This window comes from Myxine glutinosa, chromosome 3 (assembly GCF_964187855.1).
Source record: "Myxine glutinosa chromosome 3, kmMyxGlut1.1, whole genome shotgun sequence".
NCBI classification, from domain to species: Eukaryota; Metazoa; Chordata; class Myxini; order Myxiniformes; family Myxinidae; genus Myxine; species Myxine glutinosa.
This window is the reverse complement of record NC_136263.1, coordinates 31673500-31699278: the sequence shown is the minus strand read 5'-3', so window position 1 is coordinate 31699278 and position 25779 is coordinate 31673500. Positions and strand designations below refer to the sequence as shown.

Genomic DNA, 25779 nt, shown 5'->3' with positions numbered 1-25779 from the left:
GTGAGGGATTAATGGTAACGCCCTGTGAGTCTCACCTAGTAATCAAACCTTTGTCCATTATGGCACTGCAAACCACATAAACATTAGTTAGGTCCTTAGCGCAACATTAAATAATTCCTTTCCCTGACAAGGACTCCGTATTAAATGGACACAACCAGGCCAAAAACACCGCCACGGCTGGCCGCCACCGTGTACACCTCCAAAGGCCTACAAACCGGGCCGGCACGTGTTATGCCAGGACCGCAGGGTCGCGTAACGGGGGAGATGTTAGGAGTCGCATGCCGTAGAGGGCGTGACCGGCGAGTTGGGACCATATGATTGGCTGAGGAGTGCGCCAAGGGGACGTCATCGGGGAGAGATATATGCGACGGTCGGACGCCATTTTCGCCAGTTGAGTCTCTCTGAGTTCGCCAGTTGAGTTGAGTTGCGATCTGATCTCGAGTCGTCCCAGTTCGTTGAACAGTTGAGTAGAGCGTCCCAGTTCGGTACCGGAGTGGCAGTTGAGAGAAGTGAGAGCTCGTGGCAGTTGACGGTTCGTGCCATTTTCTACAGTTCGTGACCACAGCTCGTTGCAGTTGGCAGTTGGCACTCGGCACTCAGCAGTTGGCAGTTGGCACTTGGTTTTGGTTGCTTCGTGCAGCCCTGCGTTGGACCGACGAGGCCTGGTGGCGCTTGGAGGCGGAGGCAGAGGGCCGTGGAACTTGGAGCGAGGTGTGCGATCGGGCCGAAAGGAGCGGTGTTGGACGGCAGCCACAAGGACGACAAAGACAGATAAGCCCGAATCCGCGTACACTGTACACGACGTGACTTGTTATTTTCGTATTAATCTCCCTCGTTTGTGTTTGATATCAGTCGTGTGGGGACGTCCCGATTTAGTTATTAGTATTACCGGCGCGTGCTTTTTCACTGGCTTTACTTTTAATAATAAATCCTTATATTATTTTCTGTACATATTTGAACGCAGTTTCCTGGGTGTTTCATTTTAATAGATAAGGCTGCGGAGCCTTCGCTGCGTCCCGCCATTTCGCGCGTTGGTGTTGAACGTGAGTCCGCCATTGAGTGTTCGCCTCGGGAGTTAAAGTCTCGCAAATCGGTCATCCGTACTCTGTGGTGTTAATCACGGTTACGCGACAATACTTTATAGATGTACTCGCATTCTAATTGTACATATTTATAGATGTACACACATTCTAATTGTACATACTTTATAGACATACTCACATTCTAATTGTACATACTTTATAGACATACTCACATTCTAATTGTACATACTTTATAGACGTACTCACATTCTAATTGTACATACTTTATAGACGTACTCACATTCTAATTGTACATACTTTAGAGACGTACTGACATTCTAATTGTACATACTTTATAGACGTACTTGCATTCTAATTGTACATACTTTATAGATGTACTCACATTCTGATTGTACATACTTTATAGCCAGACTCACATTCTGATTGTACATACTTTATAGACATACTCACATTCTAATTGTACATACTTTATTGACGTACTCACATTCTAATTGTACATACTTTATAGATGTACTCACATTCTGATTGTACATACTTTACAGACGTACTCACATTCTAATTGTACATACTTTATAGACATACTCACATTCTAATTGTACATACTTTATAGATGTACTCACATTCTGATTGTACATACTTTATAGACGTACTCACATTCTAATTTATAGACATACTCACATTCTAATTGTACATACTTTATAGATGTACTCACATTCTAATTGTACATACTTTATAGACATACTCACATTCTAATTGTACATACTTTATAGACATACTCACATTCTAATTGCACATACTTTAAAGATGTACTCACATTCTAATTGTACATACTTTATAGACGTACTCACATTCTAATTGTACATACTTTATAGATGTACTCACATTCTGATTGTACATACTTCTTGACGTACTCATTCTAATTGTCCATAATTTATAGATGTACTCACATTTTAATTGTACATACTTTATATCGAATGAACTTGTGAATCCGAGGTACTCGGTTGAAAAAAAAGAAAACGTGTACTACTAGCTATCACTAGGTGGCGTTTCTGGACTGCTTTAGCATGTTCTCTGCGGGCAGACAAACAAACAGACAAATGGACCCAAATGCATTGCCCTCTCATTTGGCGAGGCTAATGAAGTTCGTTAGTTAATCACTCATTGTGGAGACCTAATTTCCTTACCATGTCTTGTATTGGCAGCAAGAAGAAAGTTGCAATACTATATGGAAAATGGACTGAATGCCTGTGGTCCGTTGATCCAGCCATCTATGAAGCTCACAAGAAAAATGACAAGAAGTTTATAGAGAAGTTTAACACCAAGCTGGTAAGCAATACTTTTGCAAAAGTGAATGTGGACATATAAAATTGGCCAGATCGCCAATAAAACATGTACTTAATTTTTATGGTGAGTTGTCCTGTTATTGTGCCCATCTAAACCCCAACCCTAACCCCTCCCCACTCTCTAATCTGCAATTTGCTATGTGCTTTCCCTCTCTTTTGGAATGTTCATTCATTCCTTTGCTTGTTGGTTCTACTGATTCCCATTGTCAATTTGGTAAGAAACTAATTGGTAAAAATAACTCTCCAAATGACATATTGTTATTTGAAGATTTGAAAATAAGTAAATAATTTATTTCTCACAAGGGATGAAAAGTTATTTGCACATGCCAACTTTCCAATGTGAACGTGTTTGTAAATACACGGAGTATTGAGATCTTGTTTAGGGAGGATTTTTTGTCATTGTGTGGAAATCTTTTTGACATGATGAAACATAATAATGTTGTTAAAGCACAATTAAATCTAGCAATAAATAGGGACTTCATCGGATGCTTAAATAGTTGGACCCTGACATTTGCATGGGATGCGTTCCTGGAAAATGCTGCGAATGTCTAATCCGCGAATGTTGGGGGCAATGTTTCAATGGGAAAAGGGAGGATTGGTTCCCGGCAGTTCTAGTATGGCAGATAGGTGCAGGAATTGTGCCATTGATGATACAAGCATGGCATTTGGCACACAGTCAGAGTATGTCCTAAGAAAGATATTTGGCTATAGGGCCATCGCAGATTTGTCCTTTTTTGAAAAATGGCCGCCATTGTTGTCACAGGACAAATCTGCGATGGCCCTATAGCCAAATATCTTCCTTAGGGCATACTCTAACTGTGTGCCAACTCTCGTGCTTGTATCATCAAAGGCACAATTCTCCCAAATATTTCACCTATCTGCCGTACTAAAAATTGGGCGCCATTTTTCTTGGACACATCTGTGATGACTCTAATAGTCAGAATATTTAACTGTGTACCAAATACCATGCTTGTATGATTCAAACAACAGTTTATACAAATTAATATACCATATACCATAATATACCATATAAATGGTGGCCATTTTAAAAACATTGTTGTCACAGGACAAATATATGATAACCCTATAGTTAGGGGTCTTTACTTATGTGCCAAATGTCAAGCTTGTATGACCACAACAACAGTTTATACACAGTAATGTACCAAATATATGTAAAATAACAAGCAATGGAGGCCATTTTGAAAAACGGCCACCATTGTTGTCACAGGACAAATCTGCGATGGCCCTATAGCCAAGTATCTTCCTTAGGGCACACTCTAACTGTGTGCCAACTCTCGTGCTTGTATCATCAAAGTCACAATTCTCCCAAATATTTCACCTATCTGCCATACTATTCCTGTTTCAAAAGGGAAAATGTTAAAATTTTATGGACACGAATGCACATGATTAGTTTCATTAAAAATGCTTACAAAATAAAATTCCAAAAGGTTAGCTCACGCTTTTGCCACGAGTGTCGTGTTATTTTATAGAAAGCGATCTGTTTGTTATGCTTCGATCTTGTGTGGTCGCCGAAGCACGTCTTGATCCCAGTTGCCATTAGATCGGACCAAAATTTATACACTGTATAGCACATTATTTCAAAAAGTTGTGGACGAGTTGGTAAGGTGATAAGCCGATGAGATTTTGGTTCAGGTCTGGATCCAGATCTGGCCTATCAGTGAGATAGAAAACGTAAACTGTTCATCCTGGCGGAGGCCGTTGTAGTTGCCTCCGCCACTGAAGGTGGATGGAGGTTATGTTTTCACCCCTGTTTGTTTGTCTTTGAACGAGATATCTCAAAAAGTTGTAGATGGATTCGAACGAAATTTGTCGGGGAGGTAGAGTATGTGACAACGACGAAATTGTTAGATTTTGGTGAATATCCCGATCCAGCTACTAAAAATTTAATGTGATTCTTCACCATTGGGAGATAGGGCCAACAACAATATATAGCAGGTTATCTCAAAAAGTTGTGGACAGATTCGGACGAAACTAGGTGAAGAGGTTGCATATGTGACAAGAATGAATAGATTTGATTTTGGTGAAGATCTGAATATGGATTCGGAAACGAGAATTATTTAATTTATAAGTGATTCTTCACCATTGGGAGATCGGACGAAAAGCTGTATATAACATGATATTTAAAAAAGTTGTGGGCGAGTTATGACTAATCTTGGTGGACTAATTGGTTCGGTGGCAAGAACAAGCCGATCAGATTTTGGTTCAGGTCCGAATCCAGATCCGGTCTGTCAGTGGGATACAAAACACAAACTGTTCAGCCTGGCAGAGGTATGTGCTCTACCAGGTGTCATTCTAGTTTATTTTGCATTGTTCAATGACATTCAAAAATCTACAAAATGCATCATCTGGTGGAACCTTTCATACTGTTTGCATTACATGCCAAGGAAACTTCAACAAAAGTAAACACCACCATATATCATCAAACTGAATATTGGACAATTTATTTTAAATTATTTCATAAAATGTTCCTGAAGTCATTTTCTAATAATGACTTGAGCACCGCTTCGGAAGTGTTGGCTTAGGTGTTGGCTTAGCGGTTAGGGTGCAGGCTTGGGATCCTAGGATCCTGAGCCTGAATCCTGTTGATCGCTGAATTAACGCCAGGGGGGTTGACTCAGCCTGTCATCCTTCCGAGGTCGGCAAAATGAGTACCAGCTTTCTGGGATGAATGATCCCGGTGTGTATCCCGATTTAGAATAGGTACACCGTATCCCTGCGCATCGTAAGAGGCGACTAAGGGTTGGCGTCAGGAAGGGCATCCGGCCATAAAAAAACATTGCTTCAAACAGGGAACCATGATTGTCATGGGGCCCGCAAGGCTAACCCCTGCTTTCGCGCAGAAAAATGGCCTTAAAACGATCATTCATTCATTTTTCATACTTGAGCACCGCAATATATTTCTGTATTGGATGTTCTCCAAGTACCCAGATTTTGTTTTCTTCATGGGCAGTTTAACTGCTTGTTTAAAGCATCAGCTGATTTTTTGGGGGGGATGGGTTGGAAGTCGGAGGGGGCGAGAGACACTTTTTAAGATCTTTTATTTAATTGGAGAAGCCTGAGCAGTTTATCTTATTTTGTTTCTTGCGTATGATTTTCTCGAGCTGGTGAATAAAATTTATGTTTGTCAATTGTGTGCTGTGCAGCAAGAAAGGGAGGCTGTGAGTGAAGGTGGTGACTCTGATGAGGCGGATGACATTCCGGCACCTGAAGTCACCGAAACTGTGAATGTTCTCCCAGGAAGTAAACTGCTATGGAGGGTGCAGCCTCGACCTTCAAATTCTGCACAGGTGCAGCATTGCTTTACCTCCACCACCGAAGGTGGATGGAGGTTATGTTTTCATATCTGTCTGTCTGTCTGTCTGTTTGTTTGTCCGTTTGTGAACAAAATATCTCAAAAAGTTGTGGATGGATTCGGACGAAATTTGGCAGAGATGTCGCGTATGTGACAAGGACAAAATGATTACATTTTGGTGAAGATTCGGATTCGGCTACTATAATTTTTAAAGTGACTCTTCACCATTGGTAGATCGGGCCAAAAACGATAAATACCAGGATATCTCAAAAAAATTGTGGATGGATTTGGACGAAACTTGGTGGACTGGTTGGTGTCTGACAAGGACGAAATGGTTAGATTTTGCTGAAGATCCAGATTTGTATCCGTCTACAAGAATTTTTTACTTGATTCTTCACCATTGGGAGATGGGGACAAAAACGATACATAGCAGGATATCTCAAAAAGTTATGGATGGATTTGGACGAAACTTGTTGGACATGTGTCTGTGATGAGGAAGAAGCAATTCAATTTTGGTGAAGATCTGGATCCGGATCCAGCTAGTGGAAGTTTTAAAGTGATTCTTCACCATTGAGTGATATGGCCAACCACGTGGAGGTATGCTCTCTATTGAGTGCCGTTCTAGTTTTGTAATTGCAGCAATTCTGCACAGGTTCAAGCACGACTTTATTTTATTTTTTTACCACCAAATGGTCTTCCTTCGAGACTGCTGCAGGCATTTTTTGCCAGTCTTTAAATATCCTTCATAAAAGGGAGGGAGAATCACATGATTGCAAGATGCAGATGGTGAGACCTATCATGGTTTTCATCAGCACCTTGCGTGACATTGGTTGTGTGTATGGGTTTTTAAAAATATTTTATGAAGGTGAACTAAGAGGTCAAAATCATCAACAAAACTAAACAGCACTAACCTGTATTTCATTGCACAATATTATACAGTACTTCCATTTGTAAAATGTTGCACCACACCACACTACACTAACCTGCACCATGCTGCTCTGCCATACCATGATGCACTGACCTGTGTCTTGTCCCACTATGCGTACACTTAGTGCAGCATGACGCAGGTCAATACTCTTTTTTACAATCTTACACGAGCCTCGACTATGTGTACAAAAAAGAAAAATAAATATATACAGGATGCTGGGCAGCTCTGCGACTTGGTGATGCTTGAACTGTTGCAGTGCATTCTATTATCTACTGCTTTAATTTTTATCAATCCAGATAATTTAAGAATGAAACCTTCAAGAAAACATTTCCCAAAAACAATGTCTCTTGCTTGTCTTCCTACACAGATGTACAACTTCACCAGATTTGCAATGACTCTGAATGAATTGCTCAGTGACACGTCTGCCATTGCACCCACTGACAGCCGTCTGCGTTCAGATATTCAAGCCATGGAGAACGGAGACATAGGTATTGAGATGTTTGCAGTTTAAATGTGGATTTGAGGTATATGGATTTTTTTCAAGTCTCACTGAAAGTAAAATGTGGTTGTATTTTTAGTCTTAGCAGACTTTTTCTTTCTTAACCTCTCTCTCCCTCTCTCTACATGGTGTATAAGTTCTTTTTTCAGCCTTTTCTAAGTCCAGCCTATTCTTTTTTTCTTTTCTTTTTTGTTAGCATGGCCCATGGAAGAGCTGAAAGACTAAACGGGTACGCATAACGATAATGTAAGGGAAGCGGATTTGTTACTAATACGGCAGATGTAGATAAGGTATGAGCTTTTCTGTAATTTAGTCACAATTTTGGCGACCTGACACTTTAAAGGACCAGGGAAAAGAAGGCCTGGACAGTAGCTTGGAAGCAAAGGAGGAAATAATGACTAAATTTGAGTAGACCATCTGCATTTAATTTAAGGTGGCAAATAAGGAGGTTGGGAGCAACGGTATTATTGAGTAATTGAAGATCCGAGTGGAAGAAGTACTTGTCACAAAATAACTCGATGCAAAATTACTACAGACATGGATTCGATTATTACCATACTGAACATTGAGTTGCTGGTTCTAACTCACTTTGCCCAAAAATGTGACTTAAGTACTTCTTCCACTCAGGTCTTCAGTTACAAAGAACAGAGGAAATTAATTCACACAACTGTTTTTATACCATGACAATTAACCAAATCTAATATATACTAGAACGGCACTCAGTAGAGAGCATACCTCCGCCTGGTTGGCCATATCACTCAAGGGTGAAGAATCACTTTAAAAATTCGACTAGCTGGATCCGGATTCGGATCTTCACCAAAATCGAATCAAATCGTCCTGGTCAGACACCCAACCGGTCCACCAAGTTTCGTCCAAATCCGTCCACAACTGTTTGGAGATATTCTGCCATGTATTGTTTTGGCCCTATCTCCCAATGGTGAAGAATCACTTTTAAAATTCTAGTAGCCGAATCCGTATCTTCACCAAAATCGAATCATTTCGTCCTTGTCACATACGCTACATCTCTGCCAAATTTCGTCCAAATCCGTCCACAACTTTTTGAGATATTTTGTTCACAGACAAACGGACGGGTGAAAACATAACCTCCATCCACCTTTGGCGGAGGTAAAAATGAGCTTCGTCTCGGTGTGCGTCCGTGCGACTGTGCGTCCAGCCGACGTCGGGTCTCGTATTCTAGTATGAATAAATTGTGTATCTCAAATGAAAAAGAAAAGAATAACCTTTGAGATGAAAAGGAGTGATACTGATATTGTTCATGTTATGGCAAGTATTTAAAGTCATTAGGGCCAATTAGTGAATATTAATAAGAGTTTGTGATGATGATGATGATGAAACTGAGTCGATCTTTTAAACCCTGTGTTGGTTTACGAACACAATGTGTTCCTGAAAAGTCGTTCGTAAATCTGAAGTGAATTTTCCATCGATGTAATGATATAATGGGGGGTTCAATAATTTTCAATAATTTTCTGATGGTTTAGGAAATGTAGATATCTACAAAATGTTTTTTTTTTTCTTCATTTCTCTGCACATTATCTTTGACAGGTTTATTTTATACCATTTTAAAGCCTTTATGATTTGGCTAGGATTCAAACGGCTGACTTCCCATACTCAGAGGGGACGTGCTAACCATTACACCACCGAGTATGATACTTTTTTTTTTTTTTTTTTTTTTTTTTTTTTGTATACAAGATCGAGGCTCGTGAAAGAGCGAACATTAATTACACAGAAAGACAAACCGACACATAAAACATATAACATAGGGAGCGGTAGACAAGATGGGGAGAGAGGGGGAAGGACACAAACACAACATTTGAGAGCAGGGACCGAGAGACATGGAGACATCGAGAGATCTGAGAGAGGGCGAGGGCTTTGGGGGGGGGGGGGGGGGGAAGGGGGCAGTGGGAGAGGTATAAAACATATGGACACTGCCAGGACTTCCAGGAAAGAAGTTGGAATTTCAAACAAGGTGGATCTGGGGTGAATTAGCGGGGGTAGAAAAGATCAAGGTTTTGGATGGGGGAAGATAAGAGATGGTGGTGAACAGCTGTTTTAAAGACCTGGAGGGAGGAGTGGGATTGAAGGGAGTGAGGGAGTTTGTTCCAGAGGCGGGAGAAAAGAGGAATGAAAGAGTGAAGGTGAGCGGAGAGCCGAGATTTCGGCAGTTTAACCATCAGAGGGTTGCTGGCAGATCTTGTGCGACCTGTAGGAATATTTGGGGGACAGAGCACAGAGAGAGAGCTGGGGGTGCAAGGCCGGAGAGGAGTCGGTAGAAGACAGAAAGACCACCTACCTGCCTGCGGTGAGTGAGTGAAAGGCCCTCAGAGATAGCTTCATTGCGGGAGATTCCAATAATTCTGAAAGCTTTGGTTTCAACAGCGTGAAGCCGAGCTAGGTGTGAGGCAGGAGCACCGGCCCATAGGGGAGAACAGTATTCCATTGAGCTGCGGATGAAAGCCTTGTATGTGGTGAGGAGCTCAGGTGTGCCAAGGAAGGACTTCGCACGACGGAGGATGCCCAGTCGGCGACTGGCTTTGGAGGCCAGCTTGGAAATGTGGTTTTCCCAAGAAAGATCATGGCAGATAGTGAGACCCAAAATCTTGAGCGACAGAACTTCTTGGAGAGGATTGTTGAGAAAGTAGATGGGAGGGTTGTCCAGTCGATCTTTTCGGAGAGACATAGTAAGAGTGTGAGATTTGTCAGGATTGAAAGACATGTTCCACTTGTTTGACCAGTCTGTGATTTTGTCCAGGTCTTCAGAGAGTGAGGAGGCAGCAGACTGCCGATCTGAGGGAAGAGGAATGGAGCGGCAGAGAGTGGAGTCATCAGCAAAGAGATAGAGAGGATTTTCGAGAGAGTCAGAGAGATCATTGATGAAGACCAGAAAAAGCACGGGGCCCAGAACACTGCCTTGGGGAACTCCAGCCTGAACAGGAAGAGGAGATGAGAGAAACCCATTCAGGGCCACACGTTGACGACGACTAGAGAGGAAGTCCGCCAGCCATGCGTGGAGATTTCCATGGATACCAAAGGAGGAGAGTTTGGTGAGCAGAGCGGGGTGCCAGACCGTGTCGAAGGCACGTGATATGTCGAGGGAGACAGCTCTAATTTCCTGTTTGGCATTGAGGACCTCCATCCATTGTTGAGACAGCAGAAGCAGCATGTCCAGAGTAGAGTGACCTGGTCTGAAACCAAATTGATGATCAGAGATCAAGCCATTGGAGAAGAGGAAAGATTTCATATCAGAAGCAATGATGGATTCCATGACTTTGCTGATAATTGGGAGAAGGCTGATTGGTCTGTAGTTGCTAGGATCTGTTTTTGCACCTTTTTTGTGCAAAGCGGTGATGTTGGCTGATTTCCAAGCAGATGGCAGTTGACCTTGAGCAAAAGAGAGGGTGAAGAGAACAGAGAGAGGGTGAGATAGAGCAGCAGAGCAGGATTTTAGGACCCGTGGGCTGATGCCGTCGGGTCCAGTTGCAGAATCAGAGTCGAGGGTTGACAGAAACTTTTCCACCTTGTCAGGAGGAAAGGACACGGAGTCCAGGAGCAGCAGGGTACGACTGGGTATGGTGGGTACAGAGAGGGATGGGTTTGGGACACAAGATTTAGAGGCAAACACAGAGTTGAGGCATTCAGCTTTTTCACGTGCGGAGTCAGCTGTGTAGCCGTTTGATTATCTTTGACATGATTATCATTTGATTACTTCGCTCTTTGTCTCAGTTTGTGGCTTTAGGATGAGTATATATATATACGTTTTTCTTTAAAACAGATCTGGCCAGTGAAGAGAAGACTCGCCTAGAGGAAAAACAACGTGCTGCTCGATGGCAACGAGGCCAGACTGGGGAGGAGTGGCTCACTAGGTTTGTGGGAAGGAATCATTTACATACTTTCTTTTTTACTTGTAGCAAAGTACACAATCTTTCTTTAAATTATTTTTCATTAAAATTAATTTGCTTATGAGGATCTTTTGTAAATGTATTGTATTATATAGTTATAATTCATTCATTTTTAAAAATCTTTAAATGGTGTCTAAGGCCACTGGAGGAGTTTGTACACATATTACCTATTGGACATGGACATTTGGAAACTAGTATGGACAAATCGACACAATATGGGATTTGAATCTGAGGACCAGTACCATGAGCTATGTGCTCAGATGGAAGCCCAGACAGGTAAACCCAACACAACACGCAACAGAACACAATCTTTTTGCTCCGCAAATTGCTTTTGTAAATAAGAAAGTGGAGTACAACAACAACAACAACAACAACAACAACAACAACAAAATCTTTCAAAGCCTGGAAAGCAGCTTGAAATTGGACATGATAAAAATAATGAAATGTTATTTTCTAGTGCGTGGTAATCTCTGACTTGAGCTCCCGAACCACGCTTTTTCACATCTCGGGTATGCAGCACCTGGCTATTCGTTTGTGACATCTATTGGTGTGTGACGGTACCGCCATTATACCTTAAATTATATGTCAGGAATTACAATTTTTGGATTGGGTATTTGCACACCATGGCCTACTAGTTTTAAAATGTACCGTGGGATATTTAATGTCCACAAGGGAATGCTAAATGGGACAGCTGTTTTTTTCCAAAGGGAAGCATAATCGTTTTGTGTTTCATGAACATGGTTCAGTGCATTACTCACAACTGAACTGCAATAACCATGGTCTGGGGAATTAGCGCATTTCGTCCACTTTGTATTCAAAATAGAATCGTCACTACACAGGCAACGTAGCCTTAACAACCATGTGTAGATCCGGTACTTTTTTGATAAACAATTGAACTTCTGAGAAGGATGGCTTATTAGTCCCCTACCGGTGTACACCGGAGGGCACTATAGGTTTGCACGCCGTCCCTCCGTCCCTCCGTCCGTCAGTCCGTCAGTCCATCACGCAAAGAACAGTTTTCCGGACTTTTTTTCTAAACTCTTAATGCTAATGATTTCAAACTTGGTACATGGTTTCGTCATGATAAGTTACAGATCAAGTTCGAACTTCACGACGTTTCGATCATTTTTGACAAAGTTATGGCACTTTGAACTTTGGGAATTCTGATGATCCTTAACTCAGTGCCATTTTAAGTTTTAATTTGCTTTAAAAACCAATTTCTCTGCAATAATAGGACCGATTGTGATCAAATTTTCACCATATGAGGACTCGGTCTGTAGAATATATTAATGGTAATTATGACGTGACAGGTCACGTGGTTCGGCTGCCATATTGTTTTTCGTGAAAACACGAAAACCCCTTTTTCTCTGCAACGGCTGAACAGATCGAGGCCAAACTTTGCAGGCAGAATCGCATACCCATGACGAACAAAAAAGTCACCGAGCATGATGTCATGCGTCACATGGTTTCAGAGTTATGATGTTTTTAAGTATGAACCTTTAAAACCGAGCTCCTTCCTCATTTTTGGTCCAATCAAGGGGAAACTTCACATCTGTTCAGCATGTCAATCTACTAAAATGTCCTTTTGGAATTTGCGATAGGGCACGTGGTTTGGCAGATATCGTTAATTAAACGAAATTTTTTTTAAAAAAATGGATATCTCTTGTTTATTCGAGAGTTCTCCTCAAGCCGCACCACGCGCCCTCAGCCTCGTCTCGCGAACGTCAACAGTGCGACACAGCGCGCGCTTTCGGGAGGGGCGGAGCCAAGCCGAGCAACATATATATACGCATTGATCATTGATCGTGAACTAGAAAATATAATAAATTACTGATATTTAGTGACTCAAAAGGTTCTTTATCAATAATTTATTTTCTCGTGCTTCTGCTGACCTGTCTGCAAGGTGTATAAATGGAAGTCTCGAGTGCGAATCACAGGTGAGCCCGTCCTGAGGTAATTAGCGATTGGGAACGATTCAGAACCTGTGGATAAATAACCCTTGGAAATTTCCCCAGCAGTTTTCCGGATGACAGACTGCCAGTAGGGGACATGTATTGCAGCGCAATACTCAGAATGCTTGTTGACATTGGCAAATAATTGACAGACAGACAGTTGTTCAACAATCCAAAACCATAAGTGGACGAGAACGGCACTCTTTGATGTCGTGACATCGACCAATATGCCTCCACGCACATTATTACATCATTATACATACTCGTACCTAGTTTGATTTAAATCCCTTAAGCTGTTCTCAAGTATCACATTTTCACCTGACATGGCCTCTGATATTTGACCTCTTAATACCAAAATCGAATCGGTTCAGCCTTGCATCATCATATATATTTATACCAAGTTGGGTCAAAATCCCATCACTGCTTCACAAGTTAGCGCAGTAACAGAACTTTTATCGAATGGGACCGCTGACCTTTGACTTATTGACCCTATCATCTAATCAGTTCAGCTTTGTATCATATTTGACTTCGATCCCTTCAGCCGTTCTTAAGTTACCATAGACGAACAGACAACCCGAAAACTAAATTGAAACATAATGCAATGACCACCAAATCAAGAACATCAATGGTAGGAGCTTCACCATTGTACAGAATGATATAGAAACTGCATCCATTTTCTCACAACCGCATCTCTTATCTCTTAATTGGGAAGGTAGCTTACTTGGGGGTAAACGGCAGTAATCCTGCCGACTCTTGCACTGGTAAACTTCATGACACTGATTGAAACTGTCAGTCATGAGAGTATAATGTGAAGCTGTACAAACATTATCTTAAAAAACGGGGAGATTAAAACACGTCAAAATTAAATGGATGAATGGTTCCATATGGCCAGGAGTCTAAACTGGCCACGGGGTGTGCCGATGGCCAAACCGGAAAGTGGGCCGGAAAACCGACTGATTAAAATGGCCAATTAACCCATTACCCGAGAAAAAAAAACATTCTACAATGCAGGTAATCGCAAAAAATAAACCTTTACTTAATAATTTACACCAAAATGAACTACAGTATTCTTTAATTCTAGCTTTATTCTTAAGTCTCGACCTTAGCATGCACTTGACATGGCAGGTTTCGTAAAATATTGTTGTCCAATTGAGACGTACTCGGATAACATTTAAAATCCATTGAGGAGGCTAAAACTGTATTCCTTAAAAACGTTGATGCTATGCACACAGCAGAAGGGAGATGTGGACCGAAAGAACAATGAAACTGATTAAATGACACCTGAAGAAATGCACAAAATGACCATGTTTCAGTAGGGGATTACAAATGACACCTGCGCTGACTGGTAACAGCAGGATAACCCAGCTTGAGGCCACATGGTGGCACTGTCCGCAAAATAATGTGTGTAGTGCCAGGCATTTAAAGAGGACAGAAAACTCCAACTCTGTTACTGAACCTGAAAGAGCCACATGGAACGCTTTCGATTATCCCATCCATGCATTTGTTTGTCTATTTGTCAGCAGAATAAGTGGACGGGCAACCTGAATCGCCAAATGTGGCACAGAGCTTTATATTGTGAATGTCTCGGACGAGTTCAACTTTGAGCTCACGTGTTGAAATATAGAATGAACAGGGATGGCCACACTGTGGTCACAGCCTGCGAAAAATCCGGTAACGGGCTGATTGGGAAACACTCATTTAAAGCACTCTTAAAAGATGAACAGCTCGATTGGGAAACACATTTAATGTGCTACTAAAAGATTAACTCGACACCTCTCATCCATGTCACCCTCCACCACGGTTATATCAGAACGAGCTGATTTGTCACACGGTCATGGATTGTTTAACCCAATATGGGCCTGTTCAAAAATTACGTAATGCTCTTTTTTTAAGGGAGGTGTGTTCCAGTAGGCTTGATTAAACCATACCAATAATTTTTATTCGGCATATGAGATTTTTCGGGGGGCCCTCATCGTAACACTCGACCCAAACAAAGCCAATATAAATCTGACGCAACAAACCTGGGCAGTGCATAATCAGCAGAGGCATTCAGGCCTGATGTCTTAGGCCCACCAGAAAACCAAGATGGTGGCCATATTCCGGCTGTGTACCATGATGGGTGGAGTCAAACGACAAATCTGGGTGGGGTCCGGCACCTGTCTGACCAATGAGGGCACATTTCAAAAATCGACCACCCCTCCCCCCCCCAACAAGAACCACCACCACAACAACAGCAACAACAACCACACAGAGCTCTGGTAGACCTGCGACACGTCGCAGATAAAAATGTTACAGGACTTATTCACACCGCGGCCATGTGATAGTATAGCTTAGCACCCTCTGGGGAGGTAACACACAAAGAGAAAACGATGGCATGAGACAGCAACTCCATTGAGCGCGTTCTACTTTCATGATCACATCAGTCGTAAACAATAGCGGTAACTCTCAAAACAGTTGTAGGGGTTGACGCACAATTTGTGACAACCCATCCCTGACTGAAATTTTAACAGTCTGGTGGAAAGTGTGTGTACGTATATTTCTAGATACATCATCATATGTCTGTACCTGTTTGGCCTTCCCATATGAGCACAACTCGTTTTGAAAATCCCAAGTTACAGTCCTCTTTTACCGTGTTGATTTGTCCATTTTGTAACTAATTCCATTGCAAAGCATATCAAAGGACAATGATTTGTCATGCCTGCCTGTCCATCATATAATACATTTATATTCTTTTCTGTCAGCTTTCGTGCATAAAATATACGAGGGCCAGTCAATAAGTAACCTTAAAATGGCGATATATATTCTAGAATGTAATGTGTGTAGTTGTAGACGACATGTGTTATGTCTATGGGTCAGAGTCATGTTTTGCCTGTTTTAGATCTGGCAACATTGAACGTATGACGTCAGTAGAGCAGTTCCAAGATGGCAGCTTCCTTAGAAGCATGCACCAGGGAGGAGCGACGTTCTGTCATCTGTTTCTTGGGAGTGAGGGTGTGAACCCCAGTGAAATCCATCGCAGAATGAAGATGCAATATGGTGACACAGATGTACGACTGGGGCAGGAAGTTTAAAAGTGGAGTGTCCAGTGTGGCAGACGCTGCTCGCTCGGGCCGGCCTCACACAGCCGACACACTAGAAATGGTTGCCGGAGTTGATCGAGTGCTAAGGGAAAACCGTCGCATTACGCTGGATGAAGTAGTCTCCGAATTGAACATTAGCCATGGGTCAGCACACCATATCATTCATAACGTGTTTGAGTTCCGCAAAGTGTCTGCAAGGTGGGTGCCGAGACAACTCACACCCGAACTGAAAGAACGGCGAGTGGACGCATGTGAGGAACTTCTGCGACGTTACAAAACAGAAGGCAACGCTTTCTTGCAGTGTGTAGTGACTGGGGATGAAAGTTGGGTCCACTACTTTCAGTCAGAAACAAAGAGGGCAAGCAAAGAGTGGTGCCATTCAACTTCACCGAAGCCCAAAAAATTATGCACATAGCCGTCCACTGGAAAAGTGATGCTGACGCTCTTCTGGGATAGCCGAGGCCCACTTGCAGAGCATTACATGCCCAGAGGGACCACAGTCACCAGTGCATCATACTGTGACCTCCTTAAAAAATCATCTGAAAGCAGCAATCAGATGAAAACGTCATGGACTACTCACTACTTGTGTTTTGCTGCAGCATGACAATGCTCGGCCCCATACTGCCCGTCCTACAGATGCCACAATCCAGGACCTGCATTTTGAGTGTCTTCCTCATCCACCCTACTCGCCGGACCTCGCCCCTTGGGATTAGCACATATTTGGGCCACTTAGAGGCGCTTGGTGGAACCACTTTCCAATCCGACGGAGAGGTCCAAGAGGTGGTGCACGAATGGCTACACAAGCAGCCAAAATTTTTTTTCCTCGAGGAATCCAGGCCTTAGTAAAGCGCTGGAAAAAATGTATTGAACGCAATGGAGATTATGTTGAAAAATAACACAGTTGTTACACACGTACATGCAATAAACAAGTTGTGAAAAAATATTTTAAGGTTACTTATTGACTGCCCCTCGTATTTATTTAAAAAAAATTCATGACTATATCATTTAAATTTGTCTCCCGGAAATGACAGCACACATTTACGACTTGCTTGCAAAACCAGATCGCAAAGCATCCTGAATTTGGTGCAGAATCATTTATTGAAATAAAATTATTGATTACAATGTTATTACAGTATAGAATCAGTCATTTATATGAATCGCTATAACGAACAGATTCCTCTGAAACTGTTTATTGTTGAATAATGCTACCTGATGTCATTCACATGTAACCCCCCACCCCCCTCCCTCACCCTCCCCTCTCCCATTGTAACTTGCCGCAGCTGGTTTAAGCAAGGTTCCAATGTACACACCGGAGCACCCGATTGGATCTACACAGGTGACTATTGGAAAAGGGAATATTCTAACTGTCCTGACATCTTCTAAGCTTTCTTATTGCTGTCCTGTTTAAGAGTCGGAAACCGCCTTCACATCGGAGAAACCAAATGGCCAATATTCAGGACACTCTCGAGGACACCTTACTCAGACCTTGTTCTTTCAGCATTCTCCATCGGATTCCAGTGTAGCCTCGTCCACAGCTTTGTATTTATCTTATTGTTCGTGGACATCATCTTTGATCGTTATATCATGGGGAAAATAAAAACGAGCTGTCATTGTACGTCGTCGCGGCTTGTATTTTTGGCATAACTGAGGTACTCGAGAGGACGAGGAGATGCGCAGCGCCACCGATGAAAGAAAGCTCTCGGGTTCTAGATGCTTTGCTCATATTCATCCCGTACCTTCTGGTCCATCTTCAGGCGTGCAACCGTTTGCCCGTTTTGATTTTTCTTTTTCCCCATTGCTTTGTGCAAACGTTTTTGAGTCACAGCCATCAGGTGATGTTTTTTAAAACTCAACAGCAAATATTAACACGGACTGCAGATTTATTTGGCAGTATGAACGGGGGATATAATCTACCTGTAGTGGTTCACTCCAGACTTCATTTCAGCATGTCAATGTTACGTAAAGGCAGCTGCACTGTTTTACTTCACCTCTTGCTGGATCCGTATCGGTGACTGGCCAATCGCTTGGTTTTGCCGAAAACGATGCATTGCGTCAGTCTATCAAAGACAATCACATGTTCTCTTGCGATTTTGGCTTTACGTGTGGGTGTATTTCTTGTCAATGTTGTCAATGTTGCTCCAGCTCTGGCCAAAGCACATTCTTGGCCTACCCTCTGTTTTCATAAATCTTTCTTTTCTTTCAAGGTGTGCACACGGTTGGTTGATGTGAAAGTACTGGGTGTACCAAAGATCTTTGATTTGCAAGTTGCCGATTACACTTTATGCTCCTCATTGCGTTATTTATATGTCAAGGGCAGCAAAGGAAATATAAGATTACCAGAATAATGTCAAATGTCACATGTGAATTAAATACATTTTAGGAAGCAGTTATGTGGTGTTATGTATAATTTTGTCGAAATGATCTGTCGTCATGGAGAGGTTCTGCCCCCTCCCTGCCACCCCATTTGGTGTTGGTGACGGGTCAAATTGCAGCTGTATTGGTACTTCTGTTTTGGTTGTGATATATTGTTTCTTTTAAAGAAATAGATAATTTAATGCAATGCAAATCTACCATTGTCCTCGAAAAGTGAGTGAGTGAGAGAGAGCGGAAAAAAAACAAGCTTTGATTATCATTATACTGGTTGCTGTTGTTATATCCAGTAATGTACTGATGAGTCTCATGCATCAACAAATGTATATTGCACAATAAATTGTTGTGGTTATTTAGCTAAAATTGTATGCTTTGGGATTTCAATTAATTTGGGGGAGTTTTGAATAAGTCTTGAATGTATGCTGTTGAATCAGCTCCATTATAGGGGATGAGGGGATGCTTGGGGGAATTAGGGGTGGGGTTTTGCTGTTTCTTCCTATATAGGGTGTGGTCTCTTCAAGGCCATCTGGTGGTCTGTCATATGCACATTTATGGCAACATTGTGATTCGAACAAACACCTCCAAATACACTGGAGCCACAATCCAGTGTTGTAGTTACCTGGTTGCCTGTTACGAGTCCGTCGAGTCGCATCAGCACGACAGTCGCGGTCAGGTGGGTCTGTGGCCCTTGGATCAGATTGTGGGCATTTCCACTTCCGCTGCTGTACCAGGGGGACCATCGAATCGACTAAGCATTACGGTAATGAAGCACCACCTTCTCGTTCAATCGGGCCGAGCGACCCTGAGACGAGTGTTCCTGAGACGAGTGCCTGTCCGCCATTTTAGTTCCGGGCAAAAAAAAGCAACGGCGAGCTATGCCGCACATGTTGGTCAAATGCAGTTTCTATCCGGTCCTGGTGTTGTCCTGGTGTTGGGCTAGCAGCTAGGGTGCCAGCTTAGGATCCTAGGATCCTGGGTTCGAATCCCGGTCGATCGCTGAATTAACGTCAGGGGGGTTGACTCAGCCTGTCATCCTTCCGAGGTCGGCAAATTGAGTACCAGTTCACTGGTAATTCCCTGTTTGTCGTAAAAGACAACAAGGGTTGGCGGCAGGAAGGGCATCCGGCCATAAAACATTGCTTCAAAAAGGGGACCAAAAAAACAACAACAACCACGGTCCCCGAAAAAGGCCAACCCCCGCTTGCGGGGAAAAAATGGCCTCTAAAGGTGGATCCGGGAATATAATTTGGTGGAAGATCTAATTAGATTATTCCCATGATGTGTCTTACATTAAACCAGGCTCAAGATGCCTGAGAGTTGTGCTTGTTTTGGATACACCAATCAGAGGAAGAAACATATGTCCTTTCACAGGTGAGTAACTTGCAGGTAGTTTAGGGTTTACTTTAGCCTAAGCCTGCCCTTAGCTTTGGACGGTACTGCAGTCTGTAGATACAAGTACCGTCAACATACAAGTAATTATCATGTTAGAAGAGAAGAGTTGTGGATGTGGTAGAGTGCAGGACCGGAGGTTGTGGATGTGGTAGATTGCAGGACCGGATCGTTGTGGATGTGGTGGAGTGCAGGACCGTATGGATGGTTGTGGATGTGGTACAGTGCAAGACCGGATGGTTGTGGATGTGGTACACTTTGAACAGCATATCTCACAGAAGTTGTGGATGGATTCGGACGAAATTTGGTGGACAGTTTGGGTGTGTGACGGGAACAAAATGAGATTTGGTGAAGATCTGGATATGGACCAGATACTAGAATCTTTAAAGTGATTTTTCACCATTGAGATATGGGGCAAAAAAATGATATATAGCACTCTCAAAATTTGTGGATGGATTCGGATGAAACTTTGTGGAGGAGTTGGTCAGATGACAAGAACAAGCTGATTCGATTTTGGTTCAGGTCAGCATATCCGGCCTAGCAGAGGAATACAAACCATAAACTGCTCAGCCCATATCTGGCCTAGCAGGGGAATACAAACCATAAACTGCTCAGCGTGGTGGATGTATGCGCTTTACTGAGTACCGTTCCAGATGAATATGCTTTACCCTCTTCTGAACGTTCCCGCCATTTCCCGTTTGATTTCCCAAAATACCATTCCTCCCACCAAATTCCCGCTCTATTGCTTGGAGTATAATCAATTGCATGGAAGTTGTTGTATAGTGTCTTGACTTATCCGGCTCAGGTTTGGTCTGTTGTAGTGCTTCTGGGAATAGTTGCTCAATAAACCAATCGGCACTTCAGATAACAAGTGTGACGTGCAGCATTGGTTCGTTCGGCCAATTAGTCACCACGACGCAGCCGCAGGCACAGTTCCCCCTCTGCTTCATTCGCGTCACAAGTAAGGAAAACCGACACTGGGCGCGAAGATCTGGCCAGAGGTGAGGGTTGTGGATGGTGTCCGCATTGTTTTTTTGTTTTTTTAAAATAAACTTCGGTTTCAGAGTTATCTGACCCATGACCGTGGTAAGGTGTGGGATATGGAGCACTCCACCAGAAGACGGTAACAATGTAAACGGACATAAGACGCTAAAAATGAAACACTACAGAACAGGAATGCACACTCGATGGTGGGAAAGAGCATTCAAGTACATGTGAAGTGATGTGTTGGCAGGGACTGTGCACCGGTAAATCTATTAAGGAAAATAAAAACAGTAAGGGGGAAGGAGGTCCAGCGTACAACGCGTATAAATTGGGCCCCCATTGCTTTCCATCTTCTACATAATCATCCCCACTCCACCTCTCATCCTTCCTTTTCTGTTCTCTGTCATTCTCATTCTCTACAGGATGAGAAATAAGTCCCGGGACACCGTTTTATCTGCTGATACAATATTTATTTATACCATGTATTTAGACTGGGTTTTTTCAGATAATATAAAGATAACATTAAACCAAGATGGCAGACACCAGTCCATTTACAGTGGAAGAGCGGCTCCTAGCAGTGCTGTGGTACTAAGAGAGGAGAAACACAAAACAAGACGATGAAACTGGTGCAAGAAGACTTGAAGGAGCATTTTGGAAATCCAGCACCGTCAAAATGAAATCTTCATCTTTGGGGAAAAAAGGAATTTTTTCGTGATTTGGGAATTTAAAACACTAGGGCATGCCCGTACTATATATATATCTAAAATTATATCCCCCCCCTCTATTTACATGAAATGGTTTGGTCCATTCGCAAAGCCAAAGCGAACGGCTTGCGAGTACGGTGACAATCCCCCCCCTCTATTTACATGAAATGGTTTGGTCCATTCGCAACGACCACAGAACCCCCCCCCTCTATTTACATGAAATGGTTTGGTCCATTCGCAAAGCCAAAGCGAACGGCGAACGGCTAAATCGCCATAGCTCGGTAACTACTTGTCCGATTAATATGAAACCTTGAAAAGGCACATCCTCGGGTCCCCAGCAATATACCTGGCAAGTTTCAAGTATATCGGACCCGTGGTTGTCGAGAAACAGCGGTCGCATACACACAGACATACACACAGACATACACACACACAGACACACAGAGATTACTGGAATTATAGATAGATTAAAGCAACCGTTTTCAGATCTCCAAAAAAAAAAAATCATCACAGAAACGTTCTGCAGAGTTGGGTGTTTCGAATTCATCGCTACATCACACATTGAAAGAAGACCTTCACATGAAACCATATAAACCAACTGTCAATTGTGGCAGAATTATCGGCTCACCACCCCATTGGTCCTTACTTTTTTTGATGCGTCGGTCAACCAGCAGTCATATCTGCATATGTTGGAGAATGACCTCACACCTGAACTTGAATGACGTGGACTAGCCCATGAGATTGATTTCCAGCAGGTCAGGGTACCTGCGCATCATGCATGTGTGGTACGAAATTACCTCAAACAAATTTTCCCAACCGTTGGATTGGCAGGTCTTTGCCAACAATTCTGCGTCCTGATCTGACCCCCTGTGACAATGCTCTGTGGGTGTAAATCAAAGCTAAGGTTGCAGAACATCACATCAGTTGATGGACTGAAACAACCAATTCCATTCCTAAAATCCTCAATTTTCATGCAATTGACTTGAAATCTGAATGGGATTTTCATATCAGCGAATTGAATGCAACCACCAAATATTTTTTAGATCAACATAGATCACAAGGTAAACATAGACCAAAGGTCAATCACTTTTTTATGAATTTCTATAATTCTCAATTTTCATCCGATTGACTTGAAATCTGAATGGGATTTTCATATCAGTGAACTGAATTCAACCACGAACTATTTTTTAGATCAACATAGGTCACAAGGACAACATAGGCCAAAGCTCAATCACTTTTTTACGAATTTCAAAAATTCTCAATTTTCATCCAATTGACTTGAAATTTGAATAGGATTTTCATATCAGCGAATTTAATGCAAACCACCAACTATTTTTAGATCAACATAGGTCACAAGGACAACATAGAGCAAAGGTCAATCACTTTTTTTTTACAAATTCCTAAAATCCTCACTTTTTATCAGATTGACTTGAAATCTGAATATGATTTGCATATCAGCTTACTCAAACCAACCACCAACTATTTTTTAGGTCAACATAGGCCAAAAGGTCAACATAGGCCAAATTTCTAAAATTGTCAATTTTTATCCGATTGACTTAAAATTTGAAGACGATGTGCATGTCAGGTCACTGAATTCAATCACTAATTATTTTTGAGGTCAAAAGGATGCTCTACTGAGTGCCATTCTACTTTGTTCTGTTTTGCCAAGTGTCGCTCTATGAGTGATGTTTCATTTGTCTGTCAATCGCCTACAGGTCACAATTCAAAACGATCGTCATGAAACTTTACCAGGCTGTAGAGGCTACAACTGAGAAGCCCATTGATTTTCTGGTCAAAGGTCATCTTAAAGTAAAATGTCTAAAAGTCATTTTTTCATCCGATTGACTTCAAAATTGAACAGGATTTGCATATTGGGTCAATGAATTGGGAAACCAACTGTTTTTTTGGTCAAAAAGTCAAAGGTCAACTCGAGGTCAAACTTCTAAAATCATAAATTGTCAATTTTCATCCAATTAACTTGGAAATTACACAGCAATTACATAGCGCTTCACTGAATTGGGAAAGCATTTTTGAGGTCAAAAGGTCAACTCCAGGTCAAACTTGTAAAATCAATTTTCATCTGAAAAATGGTCAATTTTTATCCGATTGACCCGAGCTATGATTAAGATCGTCAATTCTAATGAAATGGAAAATTTCATTTCTCCATGGCAACTTATTCTGGTGTTGTGGGGGGGGGGGGGGGGGGGAGAGGGGGGGCGAGGGGGAGGAAGGTAAGCTTTGGCAGTGGCTCTGCATGACGTCTTTCTTGTTTGGCTGTTTGTTTGTTAAGTACGTGTATTAATTACATTCGACCCTTTAGAACCCCAAGGCCTTTTAAGCCCCTGTAGACCCTTTGCAGCACTGAGACCCATTAAGACCACGAAAACCCTAAAGGTCACGAAACACCCGAAAACCCTCAGAACCTTTAGATCTTTAACACCCTTTGCGACCCCAAAGATCCCTCAGACCATTTCAAACACTATGATCCGATATAACCTTAATACATTTAAAGACTCAGCAAAGACCCAATGGACCCAAAGGACAAAACCATACAAACTCATCCTGGCGAGGGTGTGCAAATCTCCGATCGCTCTTCTTGTTTTTGTAACTCTAACCTTAAATGTGTGCATTCGAAAACACTCTTTTATGCGAAATGAAAGCATGATAATGTATATGTTCCTGATGAATTTACACCCGAAGGCCGAAACCCATGGTGTGTTACCAATCTGCCAAGCCAGCCGTTCCTTATGAACGGTTTCGAATGGAGTGCTTGCTTGAGTGCTTAAGCCAAACTTGGTAACTGAACATCTATCACATCATGAAAATTGATCAAAAATGAAAATTGATCAAAAATGAAAATCGAGTGGAAAGCAAATAGTATTGAAACGCAGAAGTGAAGTCGAAGGAATTATTGAATAAACGAATGAGTGTAGGGAAGGGGCGTGGCTAGTACTCGCCGGAGTTGGAGCCTGTAATCGGGAAGGGAACAGTGAATTCTCGCGAGCTGAGGCGAGCGTTGATGTGACGTGTTACGTGACGTGACGCAGCGATTTGGTGACGAAGGAAGGCCGCGGCTCGCGTCTCGCTCTCGAATCCAAGCGGAATCATGTCTTCCTCCGGGGCGCTCTTTCCGAGCAACATTTCCGCAAGCCGCGGTGGCTCGTCGAGCAAGTCCCTGGTAGAGTTCCGGGCCGGGAAGATGAGCTTGCGAGGCGGCACCGTCAGCCCGGACCAGCGGCGGGGCCTCGTGTATGTGCAGCAAAGCGATGACTCGCTCATACATTTCTGTTGGAAGGATCGCAGCAGCGGCCTGGTCGAGGAGGTGCGTGTGCTGACGGACGGGTCCCGTGCCAGTGGTTTGGCGGAACTGAGCGAATTGTGCCGCGCTCATAGAATACTGAATAGGACAGTGCGGTCATTCGATTTCGAGTAGGCCTTAACGGCATATTTGTGCTTCGAATGGATGTTACGAGCCGTTTGTGTGTTACAAAAACTGTTTATAGGTGTTATCGCTTGTCGAGAAGGTTTCGTGTTTGTGTGTTACATTGATTGTTTATAGGTGGTATTGCTAGCCGAGAAGGTTTCGTGTTTGTGTGTTACATTGATTGTTTATAGGTGTTATCGCTTTCTGAGAAGGTTTCGTGTTTGTGTGTTGCATTGAATGTTTATAGGTGTTATCGCTTGTCGAGGAGGTTTCGTGTTTGTGTGTTACATTGATTGTTTATAGGTGTTATTGCTTTCCAAGGTTTCGTGTTCGTGGGTTACGTTGAATGTTTATAGGTGTTATTGCAACTCAAGAAGGTTTTGTGTGTGTGTGTGTGTGTTACGTTGTTTATAGGTGTTATTGCTTGTCGAGAAGGTTTCGTGTTTGTGTGTTACATTGTTTATAGGTCTTATTGCAAGCCAATAAGGTTTTGTGTTTGTGTGTTACATTGATTGTTTATAGGTGTTGGTGCTTGGCGAGGTTTCGTGTTTGTATGTTACATTGTTTCGGTGTTATTGGAAGCCGAGAAGGTTTCATGTTTGTGTTACATTGATTGTTTATAGGTGTTAGTGCTTGGCGAGGTTTCGTGTTTGTATGTTACATTGTTTCGGTGTTATTGGAAGGCGAGAAAGTTTCATGTTTGTGTGTTACATTGATTGTCAGTGTTATCGCTTTCTGAGAAGGTTTAGTGTTTGTGTTACATTGAATGTTTATAGGTGTTATTGCAAGCCGAGAAGGTTTAGTGTTTGTGTTGCATCGAATGTTTATAGGTG

General features: G+C 42.4%; 2 protein-coding genes across 4 annotated transcripts in view; both read left to right on the top strand.

Moving 5' to 3' along the window:
* LOC137423706 (oxysterol-binding protein-related protein 2) overlaps nucleotides 1-18808 on the top strand; it is a 243015-nt gene extending 224207 nt beyond the window's left edge. For all 3 annotated transcript variants that reach the window (XM_068111142.2, XM_068111141.2, XM_068111140.2), the window contains 5 exons: nucleotides 2246-2369; nucleotides 5551-5694; nucleotides 6995-7115; nucleotides 10917-11007; nucleotides 17356-18808. In XM_068111142.2, coding sequence (XP_067967243.1) covers nucleotides 2246-2369; nucleotides 5551-5694; nucleotides 6995-7115; nucleotides 10917-11007; nucleotides 17356-17458 — 583 coding nt within the window. In that variant the 3' untranslated portion in view covers nucleotides 17459-18808. The remainder of the gene's footprint in view (nucleotides 1-2245; nucleotides 2370-5550; nucleotides 5695-6994; nucleotides 7116-10916; nucleotides 11008-17355) is intronic.
* Nucleotides 18809-24500: 5692 nt separating this feature from the next.
* The window catches only part of ADRM1 (ADRM1 26S proteasome ubiquitin receptor), a 53150-nt gene continuing 51871 nt past the window's right edge, over nucleotides 24501-25779 (top strand). The window contains exon 1 of the mRNA XM_068111145.2: nucleotides 24501-24844. Coding sequence (XP_067967246.1) covers nucleotides 24629-24844 — 216 coding nt within the window. The 5' untranslated portion in view covers nucleotides 24501-24628. The remainder of the gene's footprint in view (nucleotides 24845-25779) is intronic.